Here is a 20,663-nt window from a genome sequence, read left to right as displayed (position 1 = left end):
CCCAAGCACAACAGAACGAAACACTGCCCGGGCCTGCACCGGCCTTACGATTGTTCCTGTGCTTGAGCCGAGCTCGAGCTGCAGCCACGATGCCAGTCCATCTCCAGGGCCGTCCTTTCTTTTGCTGCTTGTCTCTTTCACTAAGCATGATGTCCTTCCCGAGGGACTAGTCTCTCCTGACAACATGTCCAGAGTACACTGGGGAGTCTCGCCCTCCTTGCCTCCAAGGAGCATTCTAGCTGTATTCTTCCAAGATACAACTACACACATCTAGAAAACTCATGTCAATTTTCTGATCTGGTTATTGTACTAATTGCATTCGATTCTTTGGATAAAGGATGCATGAGACCTCTACTATCTTAGAAATTTCTTATGAGTTTATTAGCATTTCAAAATGAACAGTAAAACGGAAATACGATCCAAAATTCAAAGAACAAAAAAGCAATCTAGAGAAAATTAAACTATGTAAGTCCACCTGTGTATTAAGTCAGTAAAAGCCAGACAGAGCACCCATTCCAAGAGACCTTAAAGTACAGTCATTTCACTCTAGAATCTTGGTGGGATGTACCTAAAGGCAAATAGAATTGAACAGTGTGTGTGTGTGTGTGTGTGTGTGTGTGTGTGTGTGTGTGTGTGTGTAAACTGGATTGAATAATTTTGTTATCTAATACTGTCATGTGTGCATTGTGGAATAAAGTAAATAGGTAATTATGTATCAAATGTCATCAGACGCAGAGATATTTTAGTGTGGGAGAAAGGAAATAACTGAGGTAACTACAGTGAAGTAAAAGTAAATGTGAATGGGAAATATCAGTTTATTTCATAATGTTCTTTTCTCTTTACTAAAATACTTAGAAACTGTACCTCTAAGTTCTGCCCACTGAAAAGACTAAGAAACACCAGCCAGTCCAGGGCCACGGGCACCACCATCTAGGGCTCTGGATGGCATTCCCTACAGAAAGGAACCAGGAATCCTGGAGAACTAGCTGGTCCCAGGTCAAGGGCAGCAAGTCTTCGAGGGGAGCCTGGAACATCTCTGGTCCCTGGTAGATTGCAAGAGACCTGTCAAAAACTGCTGGGGTGTTTCAAATCACCAGGACTATGCTGATGGGGGCAGAACAGCTCAGCAGGAGGGTGAGCATGACCACACAACCTGAAGAATGTAACTGAAGTCGCTGGCACTGTACACAAAGAGACTGTGAAATCGGGGTGTGTTCTTTTTTTTTTTTTTGAATGGGAGGAGGAGCCAGCGCAATGGCTCGTCTTAACTAAAGAATGGTCAATGTCTTAGAGTGAGTCAGTGCAGAGGCTCGGCGGTAGTTAGTGGGCACCAGCCTGTGGGTAGTTAATGGGCACCAGCCTGTAACGTCTCCCGTGGTTAGGACAGCACTGGGCACCACCTGGGTGGGTGCAGGCCAAACCAGAGGGCGGCACGTTTCCTTCACAGCTGCAGCCCACTATTTGCGTGTTGGTGACGGAGGGGACTAAATTAGGCCTCACCTCTGGAGCAAGCGTTATTACCTGGACCCTCCCCTTTCCATGCAGTCATCACCGTGCCCCGCCTCTCCAGCTGTCACCTGCCTGTCATCACAAGTACACCCTCTCCAGACACCATCGCACTCGGCCCGAGGAACTCAGTGGGACCCTGGGCCCTCAGTGCTCCAGCTCAGTGAAATAACCTTGAGGCCCTAACACCCACAATAAGCCAAGTGTATGTTCTGCTGTATGAATTTACAAAAACAATGTCAAAGAAAATACATTGTTCTAAGCAGGAGAACATAACCAGTACTGTCCAAAACCCCCACTGGCCCAAGATGGAACTACACAAGCATTGCTCCGAATAATTACTGCACTGGATTAAGGTACGTCAAATATGTCTAAATATAGGAGTTCATCATAGTACTTAAATTAAAAAAAAGAAAGAAGGCAGCATTAATCATTTTGGGAGAACATAGAGACCAATGCATCATTCTGAAAACTGTTGACCAGTTTATCATTGATCCTGCCTTTCCTATGTGAACTGCACCTCCCAAAAATGAAATTTTCAGTGGGGGAGAGATTACACACAGAGGCAATGCACAGCTAATAGATGAGTGAGTAATGACAGAAGTGAATACACCCTTTTCAACCCTTAAGGGAAGATGAAGGCAATTATCATCAGTAGAAAGCCTCCCGGTGTGAACGCCCACACCACCAGGTAGGAAAAGTTCTTACCCAAGGTCTCCAGGCCACCCACCAATTCACAGGGGTGGCACTCAGCAAATCCAGACCCCGGAAACCTTCAACAGGTAACACAAAGGTTAAGAAGTGGGAGAACTTGGAAGGTGGAGCAAAGGTGGAGTATAAAGGGGGAACCGATCACAAGGATCTACATATAACCCCTTCCCTGGAGGACAGACAACAGAAAGTGGGTAAAGGGAGACATCAGACAGTGCAAGACATGTAAGACATGATAATAATTTATAAATTATTGAGGGTTCATGAGGAAGCAGGGGGAGGGAGGGGAAAATGAGTAGCTGATAGCAAGGGCTCAAGTAGAAAGCAAATGTTTTGAGGATGATGAGGGCAATAAATGTACAAATGTGTTTGACACAATGGATGTACGTATGGATTGTGATCAGAGTTGGATGAGCCCCCAATAAAATGACTTTGTAAAAGGGGGAGAACGAACCTGAGCACTTGATACCACCTTAGAGGCATTGGCAACCAATAGAGATGGAGGAAGCATGTTTAGATAGTGACTTAAACCGTGGGGAAATAAATGTTGACCAAATAGCTGATATTCAAGTCTTATCTTAACATTTTAAGCCTTGATAGTGGTTATGGGTTTGGGGGGAGGATTTTTTCATTATGAAATATTTACAAATGAGATAATATGTTGGCTTAGAGCGACAGCCATACATCACACATATAACATCCACTCAGACCGTCTCCAACTGCACATAGGAAGGGACGTCCAAAGCAGTGCTACTAGGGCTCCGGGTCACAATTTGCTTGTTTGTTTGCTTGTTTGTTTGTTTGTTAAACCACTGCTGTCACGTCAATTGCACACCACAGCAACCTTAGAGCACAGAGTAAAATTGTCTCATGGGTTTCGGGGACAGACGCCTCATCTTTCTCCCAAGAGGTGACCATTGGGTTCAAACTGCTGATCTTGCAGTTAGCAGCCCAATGAGTAACCCATTACGGAGCCAGGGCTTCTTCGGGTCGCATCCTCGCAGGCTTATTCCACACAGCATGTCTCTGCAATCAATGGATGACTGGAGACACGCTCTCCCAGTCATACCCTTGGCTCCATCGTCTTAGGGGAGGTCTTCACAAAAAAGGCACAGTCAAAACCATGGGCTTCCAAGGGATCTGTGCGGCCAGTTAGATTCAAGGCTGAGAGGTCAGCTGAGAAGGTTATGGAGACTGTTTGGGCGGATTCCAAAGGGGAGCTCTTGATAGATGTTCCCAAAGGGCACAGGATGATCACAAGGGCTTATTAGGAAAATGTTGTAAGAAAACTGAATAATGCATTAGAAAGAAAAAGGTCAGGAAAAGTAGCAATAAGGAATGTGTTACCATCATAAGTGGTAAGGACTAGTCTACACAGATTTCACTGGGAAACCTTACCCTATCCACTGATCTGGCCCTTCACACTTTTTGTTCTTAAATCTCAAAGGACATTTAAAAGAAACACAATTTGAGACCCTGAGGGGCAAAACTGTACTCAAAAAGAGGACAGAATTCTTCGGGGAAGGTGAGAGGTGGAAACATCGCCTTTAGTTGTGTACAGACCTAGATGGGGGCCGAGTCAAGGAAAGGCAGGGTCACATTTTTTCTCACAAAAAAGTTTCTAGGATTTTAAAACAATGCTCTTTTGTACTTATCCCTTTATGTCCATAGCCCCAACCTCCTGAAAGCCTATTACATTAAAATGTTTTGAAGTAGATCCAAGGGTTTAGCATAACAAGCATGTACTACATTCAGTTTAATATTTTTCAGAATGAAGAGATTTTTGAAATGCTACCATCTGGAGCTAGAGTTGCATGCCTGGAGTTGTTACTGTAACTGCCACCGGCTGGACGTCTTTCTGTCCTCAGGGGTCTAGAAGATCACTGTCCTAGTAACAGGAGCAATCATCACAGGAACATCATTGACAACAGTCAACATCTTTGAAGGACTAACATGAGCTAACATGCTAGGAGCTCTCTATGAATACCTTCCTTTAAGCCCACCAAAACCCTATAAATAAGTACTAGTTTTGTCCCCATTTACATAAGGCCCTAAGGTAGTGAATATGAGATAAGGGAGGCGACCCTCTAACGCAGGCCTCCTCGTCTCAGGGTTAGCCCAGTTCTACTCTTTCACCCCTTCCCCAGCGGCATGGGTCAATGCCCGACATCAGGGGTGCTCAATACGTCGATCATGATCTACTAGTCAATCGTAAATGTAGTGTGGGTAGATCGCATGGCATTAAAAAAACAGACGTAAGCCTATCATCAATCCCATCACTTAATTGATATACAGCGCAGCCAATCAGATGCACCCTGAGGTGTCAAACGCATGCGCAAACAACTGCGCTAAGGGCAGCAAACCTGACAAGCTTAGTTATCACCAACTTTTAGACCTTGGGTTTTTTTTTTCTCTTAAACATAAGAAAGGGCATTAAAATGAGTGGGGGAGCTGGACCAAGTAAGAAGAAAAAAACGTATCACTTTCATACGGAATGGGAGATTTTGACTCTACAAGCCGACCTTCAGCTGAAGTCCAGAGCGCATGAACAGTTCTGAACTTCCTCGCAGAGGGAAAGGACCCAAACACGAGAAAATGTGCTCCCTCCTTGACTGCATGATTCAGCTCTACTTATTTGTATGAGTCAGCTTTTTCCCACATAAAGATCATTAAGTCCAAGTACCGTTCCACCAGGACTGATGATCATTTGGAAGTGTGCTTGAGGCTGGCTGTCAGCAGCTACTGTCCGGACTGTGCATCCCTGGCTCATTCCATTCAGTGCAAGTCATCAGAGTCAACTCAGGTCATGACGAAACATGTACATAGTTAATTGCATTGTGTTGTGTTGTGCAATATGGATTCATGCGGTTATGCAAGGGACATACACATACACTGTCCATATAAAGAACTCTTAATGCATTTGTGAATAAATATAATAAATAAAAATAATTATGTGTTTTGTATTTTTGTGGTTGGTAGATCATTTTGAATTGATCGTTTTATAAGGAGCTCGCATGCTGAGAAAGTGTGAGTCCCCCCCCCCCCGCCCTACATTACCTTTGATGCAGTTAGCATGCCTTCCAAACACTATAAAAGAACTTAGACATTTTTAAAGTGTGTGTGTGGGAAATCCCTTTTCCTCCTACCCCCATTTTCCCATGATTTTTTTTCCACGTCAGGTGCTTTTTTATTAGGTTCCACTGCAGGTTGGGGCAGGAATGCAGACCCGGCCCACAGCACCCAGCAAGCCCAGAGCGGACAGGGAGGAGCGCCTGGTCTCCAGAGTGACCTCAGGTGGCGGGCATGGCAACAGTATGGTCACTGGCAGGTGCAGGTGGCTCAGCTTTGCCACAGGGCGCTGAGCCGTTACGCTCCACAGGGCAGCGCTCTGCAGATACCTTTTCTTGACCAGAAGATAGAGAGAGGTTTGGAGATGGACATGAGGAAAGGGTGGACAGGAAGGGCTGGGTGGCATTGTGGCCCCATTTCCATGGACGTTTAAAGCCCTCTCTTATTTCAATGCCCTACTGCAATAGCCGCACCCCCCACCCCAAGTTCTACCCCAGTTATACGGATCCTGGACAAGCCCTGGTCCTTCTCCATGCAGACTAGAAGCCCACACACACTCAGGTCCCACGGGTGGCATGGCTCACCTGGCCCTCGATGCCTCTTCTCCATCCAGATGTAGCAGTTGTTCTGGGCCACCCCTGTCTGCGAGTCCAGGAAGGGGAGGCGCACACTGCGCTCTGCACAGAGCCGAGAGTTGTAGCTGCGGCAGTGCTCGATGGCTTCCTTGTAGAACTGATCCCCAAGCCTGCGGAAAGAGAGGGAGTGAGGGCAATGGAGACAGAGGTCATTGATGCCACCTACCCACCTGTCCAAGAGGACTGGCAGAGGGGAGCCCAAGGCAATGGGCATCAGAGCGTTGCCAAGGGGCAGAATGCAACTCAAAGGCAGGTCTCCACCGGGTCCGACTTTCTATCTCAAACCACCAGGGGATTTGGAAACCCATTTAACAAAGATCAACCGCAGCCACACACAAAAAAAAACAAACACAGGGAAATCTAATAAAGAAAAGGAGGGAATATACAAATGACACAAGTAAATTTTTAAAAATTAGTGAATTACCACAGAACCAACCTGATAAATGTTATGAAGTGGAAAACCTTGAAGAAATGGACTAATTCCTAGAAACACCTCCCTAAACCAACGTTGATTTCAGTACAAACACATAGTAAGAGAAGAAATGGATCAAGTCATGTAAAAATCCCCAACAATAACAACAAAACCAGGTCCAGAGAGCCATACTGGCGAATTCTGCCAAATGTTCAGAAAAGAGCAAACACCAATTCTACTCAAACAATTCCAGAGTATAGCAAAGGATGAAAACTTCCAAGTTCATTTTATGAAGCAAGCGTAATCGTGGCATCACTGAAAATGAAATGATAAACCCACGTCTCTCATGAGCATCGACGTAAAAATTCTCAATAAAATCCTGGCCAAGAGAAGACAGCCATTTATCAAAAAACATAATCCTAAATTCAATTCCTACAAAGTATGCAAGGATGGTTCAACATTAAGAAAAACAATTGGAACCGATAAGAATCTACATATAACCTCCTCCCTGGGGGATGGACAACAGAGAATGGGGAAAGGGGAGATGTCAGACAGTGTAAGATATGACAAAATCATAATAATTTATGAATTATGAAGGGCTCATAAGGGGGGAGGGAAGGGGAAAATGATATTAAGGGCTCAAGTAGAAGGCAAATGTTTTGAGAATGATGATGGCAACAAATGTACCAATGTGCTTGACACAATGGATGCATGTATGGATTGTGATAAATGTATGAGCCCCAATAAAATGATTTTTTAAAAGAGAAAAACAATGCCATTCATCACATAAATAAAGCAAAGGAAAAGAACAATCCAATCATACTGATTCATACAGAAAAGAGCATTTGAAAAAATTTAATACCCATTCCTGATAAAACACACACTGCAAAATAGAAGAGAAATTCCTCAACATAATCAAAAGCCAAATAGCCAACATTACTCTCCATGAGGAGAGACTGAAAGCATTCTCTCTGTAACCAGGCATCAGATAAGGAGTCGCTCCCTCACCACTCCGACTCAATGCTGTGTTGGCTGTTTTAGCTAGAGCTGTAAGAGAAGAAAGAAATTACAGACATCCAAATAGGAAAACAATCGAATATGATATCGTCCTATACACAGAAATGCCCAAAGACTCCACAAGACAACTGTTGGAACTAACACGAGACCAACATACAAAAACCAGCTGGATTCATTTATGCCGACAACGAAAGCTGTGAAAAGGAGCCGGGAAAACAAAACCACTTACAAAATCCACCCGAAAGTGGGAATTAGGATTAAATATAACCAAAGAAACAAAAGGTCTGTCCAAAGAAAACGACATAAAATAATAAATAAATAAATAAACTGCTACAAGAAATCGAGTCCTGCATAAATGGAAAAATTTATTATACCTATGGATGGGAAGATTTAACATAGTACAAGTATCAATACTACCCTAAACAATCTACAGAGAGATCAAGCAATCCTGACCCAGAGTCCACATCATTCTGAAAAGACGGTGGAGAACTTCCCTTGTGAGTTTCCAAGACTGCGCTTCTTTATGAAAGCAGAAAGCCTCGTCTTTCTCCTGAGGAGCTGGCTGGTGTTTCAAACTGCTGACCCTGCTGTTACCCGCCCAATGTATAACCACCACGCCACCACAGTTCCTAATGTGTCTACTAGAAAATTAAGTATCATAGGCAATTTGCATTGCTTCCATTGGACATTGTGCCAGATGTTGGCTCATGTCCTCTTCATGGCAAGCCTGTCAAGTAACTTTGTTATAGACGAGTAAATTAGGGTTCCACAAAGTCAGTAACATATATAGCATGAAACCATTAAGGGGGGTGGATCAGGCTTTGAGCATGGGTCTGACTTGAAGCCCATCATCTAGACCAGGGGTCCTCAAACTTTTTAAAACAGGGCCAGTTCACTGTCCCACGGACCGTTGGAGGGCCGGACTAAAGTTAAAAAAAAAACAACTATGAACAAATTTCTATGCACACTGCACAAATCTTATTTTGAAGTGAAAAGGTGGCGGGGGCAAAACACCCGGTGGGCCAGATAAACATCCTCAGTGGGCCACATGTGGCCCGCAGGCCATGGTTTGAGGACCCCTGATCTAGACTATACTTCCAAGAGTTGGCCTTCCTTGTTACATTCCCCTGACAGCTAGTTGTGCAGGTCACTCGGCCCCCTGCTACACCTCTTCCAGGACACAGACCAGGCCATATTCTTCCTTGTGTCACCCTGACTGCCTGGTGCTTCACCAACACTCAATACATTTACTTTATCCTATAAAATCTGGACTGAGGGGATTGGTGGCTCTGGCAGAATTCTCGCCTTCCAGGTAAGGGACGCAGGTTCAGTTCCTAGCCAATGCACCTCATGCTCAGTGGTGTGATTCTTTCTAGAACAGGTTCCAGGAGAACTTGCAGACCAAGCTGCCCATTGGTGTCCTTGGACATGTGGTAACACTTAAAATGTGAAGAGAGTATCTTTTGCAAAGACCAAAATGATAACATTTACATCAAATGTAAAGCATGAAAACAATCAAAAGAGCTCAAATATGTAAATTAATGAAAGACAGGCACACGTTGGCAGCTAGTGCGTCGTTCAAGTAGATAGCAATGTACTGAATGTGTTGGCATTAACATAACCTCTGCCAGGTTCACTTGAGCCTACTGGCGGAGAGTGAGAGAGGCGCTCACAGGGAGAAGGGACGAGGAGACAAGGGGGAACAAAGCAGCTCATTCAGAATGTAGATTTCATGAAGCCAACGAGTGAGATGGGGCATCTCTAAGTTAAAAATAATACTTTTTTATAACCAAAATAGAACAATTAAGAAGGCAACGTTTTCATTGGACTTTTCTAGACTATGAAAATGTCAATGGTTCGGATTCTCCCGCGTTTAGAGCAAATGTCTTACTCTAGGAGAACATAACCATTCCAGCACCTGGGGCAGCCAGTAATGGTCACACAGCTGAAAGGGAATGGGGAGCCAAGGGGTACGCACTGATTAAAATGCTACAAAATTAAACGCAGATAAGCTAATGTGATCAGAGTTGGTAAGAAGGATCCCAAGGTTGAATAAAAATAAAGAACCATTTCCCACACAGCCAGTTTAACTAACAGCCACCGAGGCGGCGTTCAGCCACTCGTCTGTCAGTTTGTCGCCGTATGGTGGAGCTTGGGTGCTATGACACCAGCACAGTCACCCAGGGACGGGAGGTTTCCGCAGAACTTCCGGACCAAGGCAGACTAAGCAGCAAGCCCTGGTAGTCTACTTCCCAAGATTAACCCCGGGATCACGTAAGAGTTTGTCCAATATGGCACCTGAAGATGGGCCTCCTAGACAGACAGTGCAGCCCAGGGTGGCCAAAGAGACCCTTCTCAGTCAGCTCAGCCCACACAAGATGGCACAGCCTGACCTGGGCCTCCAGCTCCCGACAGAGCGATGTCTGCTCTGGGAAGCAGCAATCTGGTTTCCCACCATATTCTAACAGACCGAGGGGGCTGCGAGAGAGGGTGTTAACGGTTCCGGTCCCAGATATACCACTGCAAGAACTCATAAAGGCAGCCGGAGACAGCAGGGGAGTTAGGGTGGTCGCAAATACACACTACAAGTCACCCACTAGGGGGAATGGGGTTTCCATTTTCAACGCACATTCCAGGGAGAGGCGCCCACAGTGGGCTCTCAAGTGGGACCCTTCCAGATACAATAGGATGAGAAGACGACATGGGAACCCGCTGAACATGAAAAGGGGTGGGCCAGCGCCTAGGCCCGGCACCGAAAGAATCGAGAAAGTCAAACAAAGGGCCCATCTGGCAGAAATCAATTTCCTCTTAAAACATTGTCCACTTTTGTAACACGCCATGTCCTTAGTCACAGGCACGATGGGAGAAATGTGTATTTTTCAGTGCAATCTTTATGTGAATGATGCCTCTCTTTCAGTAAACTGAGCACTTCTAGAGCCGGGAACAAATGTATTAAAGAAGGAAGCTGAGGACAAAACTGTGCAACCTAACACCCCTCTGCCTTCGTCTGCGGGGAAGTCGCTTTAAATAAGCCGGGCGCTGGCAGACCCAGAAACACAAACTCTGACGTCTTCCCCAGGCCCGAGAGGAGAAGAGCGCTTTCAATCTCCTCCACAAATCCACGTGGTGCTTCTCCAAAAGCTAATTAGCCAAAATCTGTGCGGAGCTGGCTGCTCTCTCCAGAAGAAAAACTGATGGCAGGGTCTCCCTAACCAAGGAAAGGAATTCCAACAAAAGAGATGTGGCATTTCTACCCAAAAAAGAAAAAAGAACAGAAATCCTGCAGTGACAGTATCCCAGGGGTGACATTTGCATTTCGGTTGCAGAGGGCAGAGGGGACAGGGAAAGGCTGGCAGCAGTGACTCATTCTGTGGCGTGGTGGCCCATGCGCCCCAGGCTGGGTCAGGAGTAGCCCGGCCTCAGCCATCACCTGTCGCCACCAACGCGAGGGGGCTGGGTGACCCAGGGGATGATAGATGTCTTGGGCCTCCAAGCTGCTGGCACAAGGCGCAGGAGAATGATGTCCTTATCAACAACTGACTTCAGGCGACTCAAGGCTGCTATCAGAAGGGGAAAGGCAAGAGGGGGGCAAATTGCTGAGCTCCCAGGGCAGCCAAGCAGAGGCCACTGCAGTCTGGGTGCTCTGGGAACTGCGCAGGGGTGGGGGTAGGGACCCCACCAGGTGAGGAACCGACTTAGCTCTGGGAAGAAACATCCTCAGGGAGCTACATCCCGGAAGGTGAGTCACGGAGGATTTTTGAGGGTGAAAACAGGAGATTTCTCCAAACTCACTGCCAACAAGTCAATCCCACTCATTGTGACCCAAGAGGACAGAGCAGAGCGGCCCCATGGGGTTCCCAAGGCTTTAAATCTTCATGGGAGCAGAAACGCCTCATCCTTCTCCTGAGGAGCAGCTGGTGGTTTTGAACAACTGACCTTGTGGTTAGCAGCCCAACACATAACCACTCCACCACCAGAGCACCCCCACCCAGGGCCTCCAAAAGCAGCCAGTGGTACTTCCGCAGCAGAATTCTTGTCTTGCACGCAGGAGGTCTGATTTTGAAGTCTGGTCAGGGCGCCTGTCAGTGGGGGTTGCGTTTGGCTATGATGCTGCAAGCTTCCAGACTAAGAGACCCTTGGAAGAAAGGCCTGACGTTCCATTTCTGAAAACCAGTCCATGCAAACCCCACAGAACACAATGGTCTGGGCCGCAAATGATCCTGGAAACTGCCTAGTTCAGTCAGGCCCAACTCTGGGCAGATAACCCAAGAGCAGGCTCTGAATGTGACTCTGCAAACCACCCTCTCCACCCCCATCCAGCACGCCCCCACCCACCATGCTCCACTTCTCCTCCTCCTGACACAGCCAACCAACCTCCAGAGGCTTCAGCCACTCATTCTCAGATTCCACATCTGCAGTGAAGTTTCAACCCAGACACCTGCTGGCTCTGTGTTCTGCCCCAAGGGCAGGCGTCCTGTCATACCTCAAACAGGTCCAAAAGCAAGTCTCATGTCTCCCACCAGAAGCCTGCTTCCTCCCCAAAGGGAGTGGGTGAGGCCAGAGAGGCTGAGCGAACACTGTTCTCCGATCTCCCTGGCAAGGCGTCCCCGACCCTCCCTTTCCTTCAACCACCTGGCACTGAGCTCTGGCATTTCTCAGAGTCCTTTCTCCTCTCACCACCATGTTCACGACTCCTCTTTTGCTGTAAAAAAAAAAAAAAAGAAGGCGGGGAGCCCATCTAGCTGAGAAGCAACAAAGCCCACATGGAAGACGCACACCAGCCTGCGCGATCACAAGGTGTTGATGGGATCAGGTAGCAGGCATCAAAGACCAAAAAAAAAAACATATCATTGTGAGTGAGGGTGAGTACAGAGTGGAGACCCAAAGCCCATTTGGAGGCAACTGGACCCTTACAGAAGGGTCGCAGCGAGGCAACGAGCCAATTGGTGCAGTGTAGCAACAATGAAAGATACAACTTTCCTCTAGTTCTTAAATGCTTCCTCCCCCCACCATCACGATCCCAATTCTGCCTTACAGATCTGGCTAGACCAGAGCGTGCACACAGGTGCAGATAAGAGCGGGAAACACAAAGAATCCAGGACAGATAAACCTCTCAGGACCAATAATAAGAGTATCCATACTAGAAGGGTAAGGAGAAAGAGGGATAGAAAGGGGAAACTGATCTCAAGGATCTATATATATCTCCCTTCCTGGGGGACAAACAACAAAAAAGTGAGTGAAGGGAGACATCGGACAGTGTAAGACATGACAAAATAATAATAATTTATAAATTATCAAGGGTTCGTGAAGGAGGGGTTGGGGGGAAAGGGGAAAAATGAGGAGCTGATACCAAAGGCTCAAGTAGAAAGAAAATGTTTTGAGAATGATGATAGCAACCAATGTACAAATGTGCTTGACACAATGGATGGATGTATGGATTGTGATATTGTACAAGCCCCCAATAAAATGATTTAAAAAATAAAACGGGTCCATCACTTCTATCTGTCCACATGCACAGAGATGCCTAGCCTGGGCAACACTGCTGACCCTCCTTCCTCTCGGTGGCTGCCACTTGGGTTTCCCGCTGCCTCACTCAACTGCCCAGAATTGCACAAGCACGCGCACGCACACACATCACCAACATGCTAACTTCCCATGGTTTGCATCTGAATGTTTAAGGAAATGGCATGGAAAGTCATCTCCCACAGATGAAAATTTCCCCCACCCCTTGGGCCCACAAGCAATGCTCTTGGAAGCAGCAGTCGAATAACCCAACAATGTACTGCATTGGGGAAATATGCTGCCCACGTTTTTTAATCACGTTACATGCATGTGAAAAGTGGATGGCGTTGAATTATGCGGTTGGCGAAGAATGTTCAAAAGACTACGATGGACTGCCAGGAAACAAACAAATCTGTCTTGGGGGAAGTAGAGCTGAATGACGCTCCTTACCAGCCAGAATGGACAGGTTTCATCTCACATACTTTGCACATCATGCTTGGTAGTCAGTCATCGAAAAAGAAGAAGATTGTCTAAAGATGGACTGGCATGGACAGAGGCTGCCAGGATGGGCTCAAACAAACCGGTAGCCATGGTGAGGCTGGTGTGGGGCGGGCAGGTTTTTCTTCTGCTGTGCACAGGGTTGCCAGGAGCCGGAAGCACTAAGGACAGCAGAGGTTGGTTAACCTGGAAGCACCGAGTATTCCCAGGAAGGTCTGTTCCCCTAACAGAGCATCAGTGAGCCGTGGTTCACTCAAATGTCTGTATTAAGAACATCTCGGCCTTGAATGGTCGCTCTGGAGCTAACACTGGCTTCATAGCGTCACAGAAAGGGTCCAGTGGAGACAAGGGTATCATTTTATAGAAGTCAAGACAGCACAGAATTTGAACCGTAAAACTCCCATCATGACCCAAATGCCACTCAGCCTGCTGCTCAGGACCACAAGTCCCAATAAATCCCTTTTCTAGCCCCTCCTCTGGTGACAACTTTTCAGGGACTGATTATGCAAAGCTGCCTAAGCACAAGGGGATTTATGTTGAACCTGACCATGATTTCAGAGCTGCCACTGATGACATCTACAACTCAGGGTTGAAGTCAAGGGGCTGCCAAGGACGTGAAGCTGGAGGCAAAAGAAAAGCAGTGTGACTCCTAGGAGTAAGTAATAAGGGGGTGGGGTAGGGGACAGTGGGGAGAGGAGAAGGGATGTCCTGGGCAGAAAAAAGACTTAGCTTCTCTGATACCCAAGGTCTGCCTTTCCAGGACATAATCCCCTCTCCTATGGAGCCTAAGGGATGTGTAAAATGCAGCCAACTTGCCAGAGGGAGGCAGGGGAGCGGTGGGGATGTCTCTCCAAGGTGAATCAGGGAATCCGACCTGGAGAGAAAGCACACACCCATCACAACAGCCTCGTGATGACTCCTCATTTCCCTGGGTTCACATTCTAAAATGCCACTGACCAGGAGAGGGTCCCCTGGGTCTCATCACCAATGGAACAGACCAGTGATTAGCGACAATTCCCGGGCAAACAGCGCCTCGGACAAGGTACTGCCCTCCTCCAATCCAGGGAACGCTGGCCTGGCATTTAAGTCTGCCACAAAAGGCTCTCTTTCTCCTCCAGCTCAGTCTCTCGCCCAAGTGATCTTTGCAAATCGAAAACCAGGCCGCAGCATTCTTCTCCCCCTTCCAAGGGCCTCTGCTAGCACTCAGTACAATTCAAACCCCTTTCCATGGCGACAGGCTCCCAGAGCTCGGGCGAGGCCTACGTCTCCTGCTTCGTCTTGTCCTTACTCCCTTTGCTCACGGGGCTGCACTTCGCTCTCGCCCGCTGGTGGACCAAGATCCCCTCTCCCAGGAGCTTTGTGTTTATCGTTCCCTCCACCCGGCATCCACTTCCGCAGGCTTTGTCATGCCTGACTTCTCTTCATGGACCAACCTGAGCTAGAGAAGCTACCCCCACTCCCACCACCAGCCTCTCCTTTTCTCTCTCATTTCCCCAATGAAAATAAATTATTCTTGCTATTTTTGAGAAGGGAGCCCTGGGGACATAGTGGTTACATGTTGGGCTTCGATCCACAAGGTCGGCAGTTCGAAACCACCAACCACTCCACGAGAGAAAGAAGGGCCTTTCCGTCTTGGCCACTCACTGGGGGCAGTTCTACCTTGTCCTGTAAGGTCACGGTGAGTCAGTATCAATTTGATGGCAGTAGAGTTTGGTCTGGGGGTTTCCTTGTTGAGAATATATACAGCAGAATATTCACCGAGTGAACAATTTCTACATGTACAATTCAATGACACTGGTTACATTCTTCAAATTGCACAACCGTTCTGGTCTTCCTTTGGCAAACTGTTCCTCACCCATTAACATAAATGGACTGCCTCTAACTGTGTGTGTTAGTTTGATCCCATAAGTCGTTCTTTAAAAGAGAATCATGCTCAGTGAGTCCAGTGTGCCAACGAACCACACAAACAGTAGCCTCCGTGGCCCTGAGACCAAAAGAACTAGATGGTGCCCAGCTACCCTCCCCACCCCTGCCCCTGAAAAGCTCTGAAACAGCTCTGAAAAGGCCCTCATTCAACGGTCTTGGATAGAGCGGGAGGAGGAACAAATCTCAAAATCATAATCTTACTGGTCAGGTGGGGACTGGTGGCACCCAAGGACTATGGCCCTTAGTCACCCTTCAGTTCTAGAAAGGACTCATTCTAATCAGCCACTTGCTTACTTGGGACACATCACCAGGCAGGACCAAGTACTAGAACAGGATATCATGTGGGAAAAAGTGGAGGGTTGGCGCCAACGAGGAACATGCTCAATGAGCCAGGCTGACACAATGCACTCAGCGTACCATCGATCATAAAGACGGCGGTGAACCGGGCAAGGTGTCATTCTGTTATGCATGAGGTCACCGTGAGTCACAGCTAACTCAACAGCACCTACCAACCTTGCTACCTAAAATACTGAAATCGTATTTTCCTCTGTGTTCTGATTGTGTTTCCTCTGTGTTCTCAACCAGAGCAGGGTCCTTGTCTTTTGTGTCTACCACTGCACCTAGCAAAGGATTTGGCACTTGGGGACTGGGTGACACGTATCACCAATTACTATATGAGTAACACACCCCCTTTTTACCCTTGAAAGAGAAGACCTACATGTGATCAATGGTTTGGACCATGTGGGAGACAAGCCTCTCAAGGTAAATGAATGCTGGTGGAGCGACCCATACAGGGTATGGGAAGCCCACGATCTCCCCCTCCCATCTGATTCTCCCCACCCAACACAGCCAACTCTCCAGCCAAGTCAGAGTCAGATCATCCTCATCAACATGTAATGCCAACACACACACACACACACACATTTGGGCACAAAGTCAAATGTATAAACAAAATCCTTCACACCACCACCAATCATAAAAAAATATTACAGGCCAAACAGTGTCCCTATCGACACACAACTACCAGGTGGCGGCTCCAACATGCTCATCCGTTTCCCTACGGGGTCTCTGAGTCAACCTCCTCAGTGCATTCTTTCCAGTCCAAGTCTTCTTCCTGAGCCTATATGCAAGACCAGGGGCAGGAGCAGGAGGGTGGTGGGGAAGCACTGTTTGACAGAAAATCAATGGGAATTTGAAGGTCACCCAGAGGGCTCTGTCTCCCCATCATGCACCCGCTGGGATGGGATTTGTGGCCCTGACCTTGCTTTGGGGCCTCTGCCCTCCTGTCAGGGTTGGTTAAAATCAGCCTGCAGAAGCAAACACGCTGCCCATCAAATGACCTCCGGGCTCCTTCTGAGGGACATCAAGCAAACAAAGACATGCTGAGTCTTGCTCGACTGGGAACAACCCCCATTTCTCGTGGGAGCCCCCTACGAGGACTGCCTTGGACCTGCCGCCTTTTTGAGACACATGCTTGTAAACCTCTTCACGAAGATCGACAAAGTCCGGTGAACCAGGAAGCTGGTGGCGTCCCTGAAATTAAGCTCTTTAGCAGAAAAGGTAATATCCTAGGAAACTAAGAGGACAAAAATCACAAAATCCGGCTGCTTCCTGCCCACCCACTGCCATCAAATCAATTCGAGTGACTTCACCCGGCAGGGGGGAATGCTCTAGCTCTGGAGACTGTCCATCTTTGAGAGCAGAGCCCCATCTTTCTCCTTTAGAGTGACTAATGGGTTTGAACTGTCAACCTTGGGCAGCCCAATGCTTAAACCACTACCTCATCAGGGTTCCTGGAGTGTACCCCAAAAGCTCCTACATCTACCCTGTGACATCTTCATCCCAGCATAATGACAATGGATAACAAAACCTCCTTTCTACTTGAGGAAGGTCAATCCACCTTGTCATTCTTCCCACACTAAACACTTTGGGGGTTGACTGAGTGCTACCCTGACTTTTTCCTTCTGTCTGTGCAGCTCTTTTCCTTTTTCTTTCCTTCCGACCTTCTCTAGCCCTGCCCCCCTCGACAGTCTCTTTCCCCGTCTTCCCATCTCAAGAGCCATTTATCACACAGGTCAGGAATGAAGGACTCCAGCCACGCGCCAAATCTAACGTTGATCGCCAGTGGTCTCCTGTGCCCTCACGACGGGACCCTCTATCGCACACACCAAACAGGCTGTCCTCTCCCCCATCGATCCTTTTGAATGACCTATCCAAAACAAATGCTTGTGTGTGACCCGTAAAGTTCTCATGGGTTAAAGTTTAGAAGTAGATCACTTGCTACAGCTTCGCTCCCAGGGGCGCCCTGCTGGTATTTGGAGGTATTTGGAACACTGGCAGCATAGCTTCCAGCCTCACGGCATCGCATACCTGAGCTGCGACCACGTGGTTCTGAATATCTAGGGAAGGCTGGAAAATGCCAGGATGTCATAAACTACAGACTCAGAGTGAAGAAACCTCGTGTATAACCCTTGTCTTAGTGCAGAGACGACCAGACACCAGTCACACTGGGGCAGAACTCTTAGTTGAAGAATGTCTCCAGTGTGAAGAACAGAGGTCTGCAAACCACAACCCGCGGGCCAAATCTAGTTGACCATTTGTTGTTGTAAATAAAACTTTATGGGGAGGCAGCCATGTCCATTCATTTACAGCAGCTAAGTTCAGACTACAATGGCAGAATCGAGTAGTTCCAACAGAGAGCACGCAGCCTGCAAAGGCCTAAGTATTTACTCTCCGGATTTTTCCCAGAGATGTTTGCCAGCTCTGGGGGGGTCAGCCTAGTCCTTGAATAACAGAAAGATTCCATCTTCTGAACTGAAGAAAATACAAGACCTAAGAGTCCCCACTGCTTAAGTAGATACTTTTCCAATTATCCCAGCTTGGTACAACTTCATACAAACCCATAAACATTGTGAATAATAAGGAAAACAAGCACTGGCTCATCTATTGAATAATTATTATTAGGGACAGCTAGCAAAACTCATCATTAAAAATTAATCCCCTCAACCCCCTCAATTGAAAGCCCTTTCATTATCTAGGAAATGTTGTTGGCCAATGGGTCAAGCAATGCCTCTTACAGCTGCACAGACTCTTTCCTCCTGTTGCATCCAAGGCAACTGCAGAGGTTGCACAGCCCTCGCCCTGGGGGGCTCTCTGTCAAAGACGATGGCGCCCAAGTGCTCCTCAGACCCTTCCCTCCAAAGAAAATCCTCCAGAACAACGAGTCAAAGAGAATTCTTCCCACAACTCTACCTCCTTGTCTTGCTTCTGGGGCTAAGCCTCAGGCACCCAAAGGCTCCCAGCTCTCAGTTAATATCCCCCTGAAGAACTGGGGAGGAGGGTTTGGCTCTTGATGTGCTGATGTGGGAATCCCAGGATCCCACCTAGGCTAGAGAACCACCAGGCTTGATAAGGGTAGAGAAAATGGTTGGAAATGAAACCTAAAGGCTTGACAAACTTAAGTGACTTTCACTGGCCTGTACTGAGAATGATCCACGGGCAAATGTTCTGCTCCGTGTCTGCTTACTACAATTTTTAAAAATCAAAAAGAACACCACACCACCAGCACCATGAACACACACACCCACACAACCAGCAATGTGTAGAGGTTGAAAACGTTGACATTCCTCTGCATTATCTCCGGCAGAGCACGCAGGCAAATAGAACCCAGTTTGTGTGGAATTGTGCCCATCCACAGGGAGGCCCCGGTATAATTGTTGCTAACTCCTCACAAGGTGCCTCTTTGTGGAGCTGATAAGTGAGAAGGTCACTAATGATAAGCTGCTTGAGGCCAGCATGAGGTGAGAGCACACTCTGCCCCTCTCACCTCCCCCCCACACACACCCTGCTGAGGACCCTCCCCCCCCCACCCCACCCCCCACCCCCGCCAGTAACAGTAGGTGAGCTCATCATAAGGAAGACAGGTCCATTCAGTTGGGTACTGCGTGAAGGGTGGGTGCCCAGTTTGGGCCCCAACCGAATGGCTCATGACAAACAAACGTGAGGCGGCCTCCAAAGGCTGTGCTTCAACCAGTCGCACAAGCCCTCTGTCCGGCTTGTATTTGTTGAAAAAGTATTTGTGGACGAGAAGCCAAAGTGTGCACTCCGGAGTGTGGAGTGAGGACCCAAAGCCCATCTGTAGGCCACTGGACATCCTCTTACAGAAGGGTCTCAGGGAGGAGACGAGCCAGTCAGGGTGCAATGTAGCAACGATGAAATATACAACTTTCCTCTAGTTCCTAAATGCTTCCTCCCTCTCACTATCATGATCCCAATTCTACCTTACAAATCTGGCTAGACCAGAGGATGTTCACTGGTACAGATAGAACCGGAAACGCAGGGAATCCAGGGCAGATGACCCCTTCAGGACCAGTGGTGAAAGTGGCGATACTGGGAGGGTGGAGGGAGGGTAGGATGGAAAAGGTGATGATTACAAGGATCTACATATAACCTCCTCCCTGGGGGAGCAGACAACAGAAAAGTGGGTAAAGGGAGACATCAGACAGTGTAAGACATGACAAAATAATAATTTTTCAAGGGTTCATGGGGCGTGTGGAGGGACGGGGAAAATGAGGAGCTGATGCCAAAGGGCTTAAGTAGAGAGCAAATGTTTTGAGAATGAGGGTAACAAATGCACAAATGTGCTTTACACAACTGATGTATGGATTGTGATGAGTTGTATAAGCGCCAATAAAATGATTTAAAAGAGAAAAAGAAAACGATGATGATGACGACAACAAATGTACAAATGTGCTCGAGACAATGGATGGATGGATGGGTGGAGACAATGAATGGATGGATGGATGGGTGGATGGGTGGAGACAATGGATGGATGGATGGATGGATGGATGGAGACAATGGATGGATGGAGACAATGGATGGATGGATAGGTGGATTGTGATGAACTGTATAAGCCCACAATAAAATGATTTTTTTAAAAGTGTAGATTCCCGGGAACCCCCATGGGCACTGAAGCAAGGGGGTTGGGAGGGGGAGGAGAGAAACCTCACTGCTATTGAGTCAATTCTCACTCAGTGACCCTTTACAGACAGGATAGCTCCAGGTGTGTAACTCTTTACAAGAGAAGAAAGCCTCAACTTGAACTGGGGACCTTGCAGCTAAGCAGCTTAACATATAACCACACTACACTGTACCAAAGACACGCCAAAGGTGATGCTAGTTGCCCTGATCTAATGCCTGATTCCCATTCTCTCCAGCCCCGGGCAGTCACAGTGTCAGCAACAGACACAACACACACTTTTCCGGGGTACAGGCCCCAAGCAAAACTCAAAGCCTCCTTTTTCTCTTAGGAAATTTCTCCCCACCAGGGATGCACCTCTACCATCAATTCTGCGGAGCTTCAGGAAATCATGAAGGCAGAGCTGTGT

The 20,663-nt window shown here is 47.5% G+C and overlaps 1 protein-coding gene across 1 annotated transcript in view; it reads right to left on the bottom strand.

Annotated features, from left to right (window-relative positions):
* DPF3 (double PHD fingers 3) overlaps window positions 1–20,663 on the bottom strand; it is a 210,744-nt gene that overhangs the window by 152,225 nt on the left and 37,856 nt on the right. The window contains exons 3-5 of the mRNA XM_075531690.1: window positions 9,744–9,811; window positions 9,167–9,183; window positions 5,871–6,031 (exon numbers count right to left, since the gene is read on the bottom strand). Of these exons, the coding sequence (XP_075387805.1) occupies window positions 5,871–6,031; window positions 9,167–9,183; window positions 9,744–9,811 (246 nt within the window). The remainder of the gene's footprint in view (window positions 1–5,870; window positions 6,032–9,166; window positions 9,184–9,743; window positions 9,812–20,663) is intronic.

The sequence above is a fragment of the Tenrec ecaudatus genome, chromosome 14, assembly GCF_050624435.1.
Source record: "Tenrec ecaudatus isolate mTenEca1 chromosome 14, mTenEca1.hap1, whole genome shotgun sequence".
Taxonomy (NCBI): Eukaryota; Metazoa; Chordata; class Mammalia; order Afrosoricida; family Tenrecidae; genus Tenrec; species Tenrec ecaudatus.
This window is presented reverse-complemented; position numbering and strand designations above follow the sequence as displayed.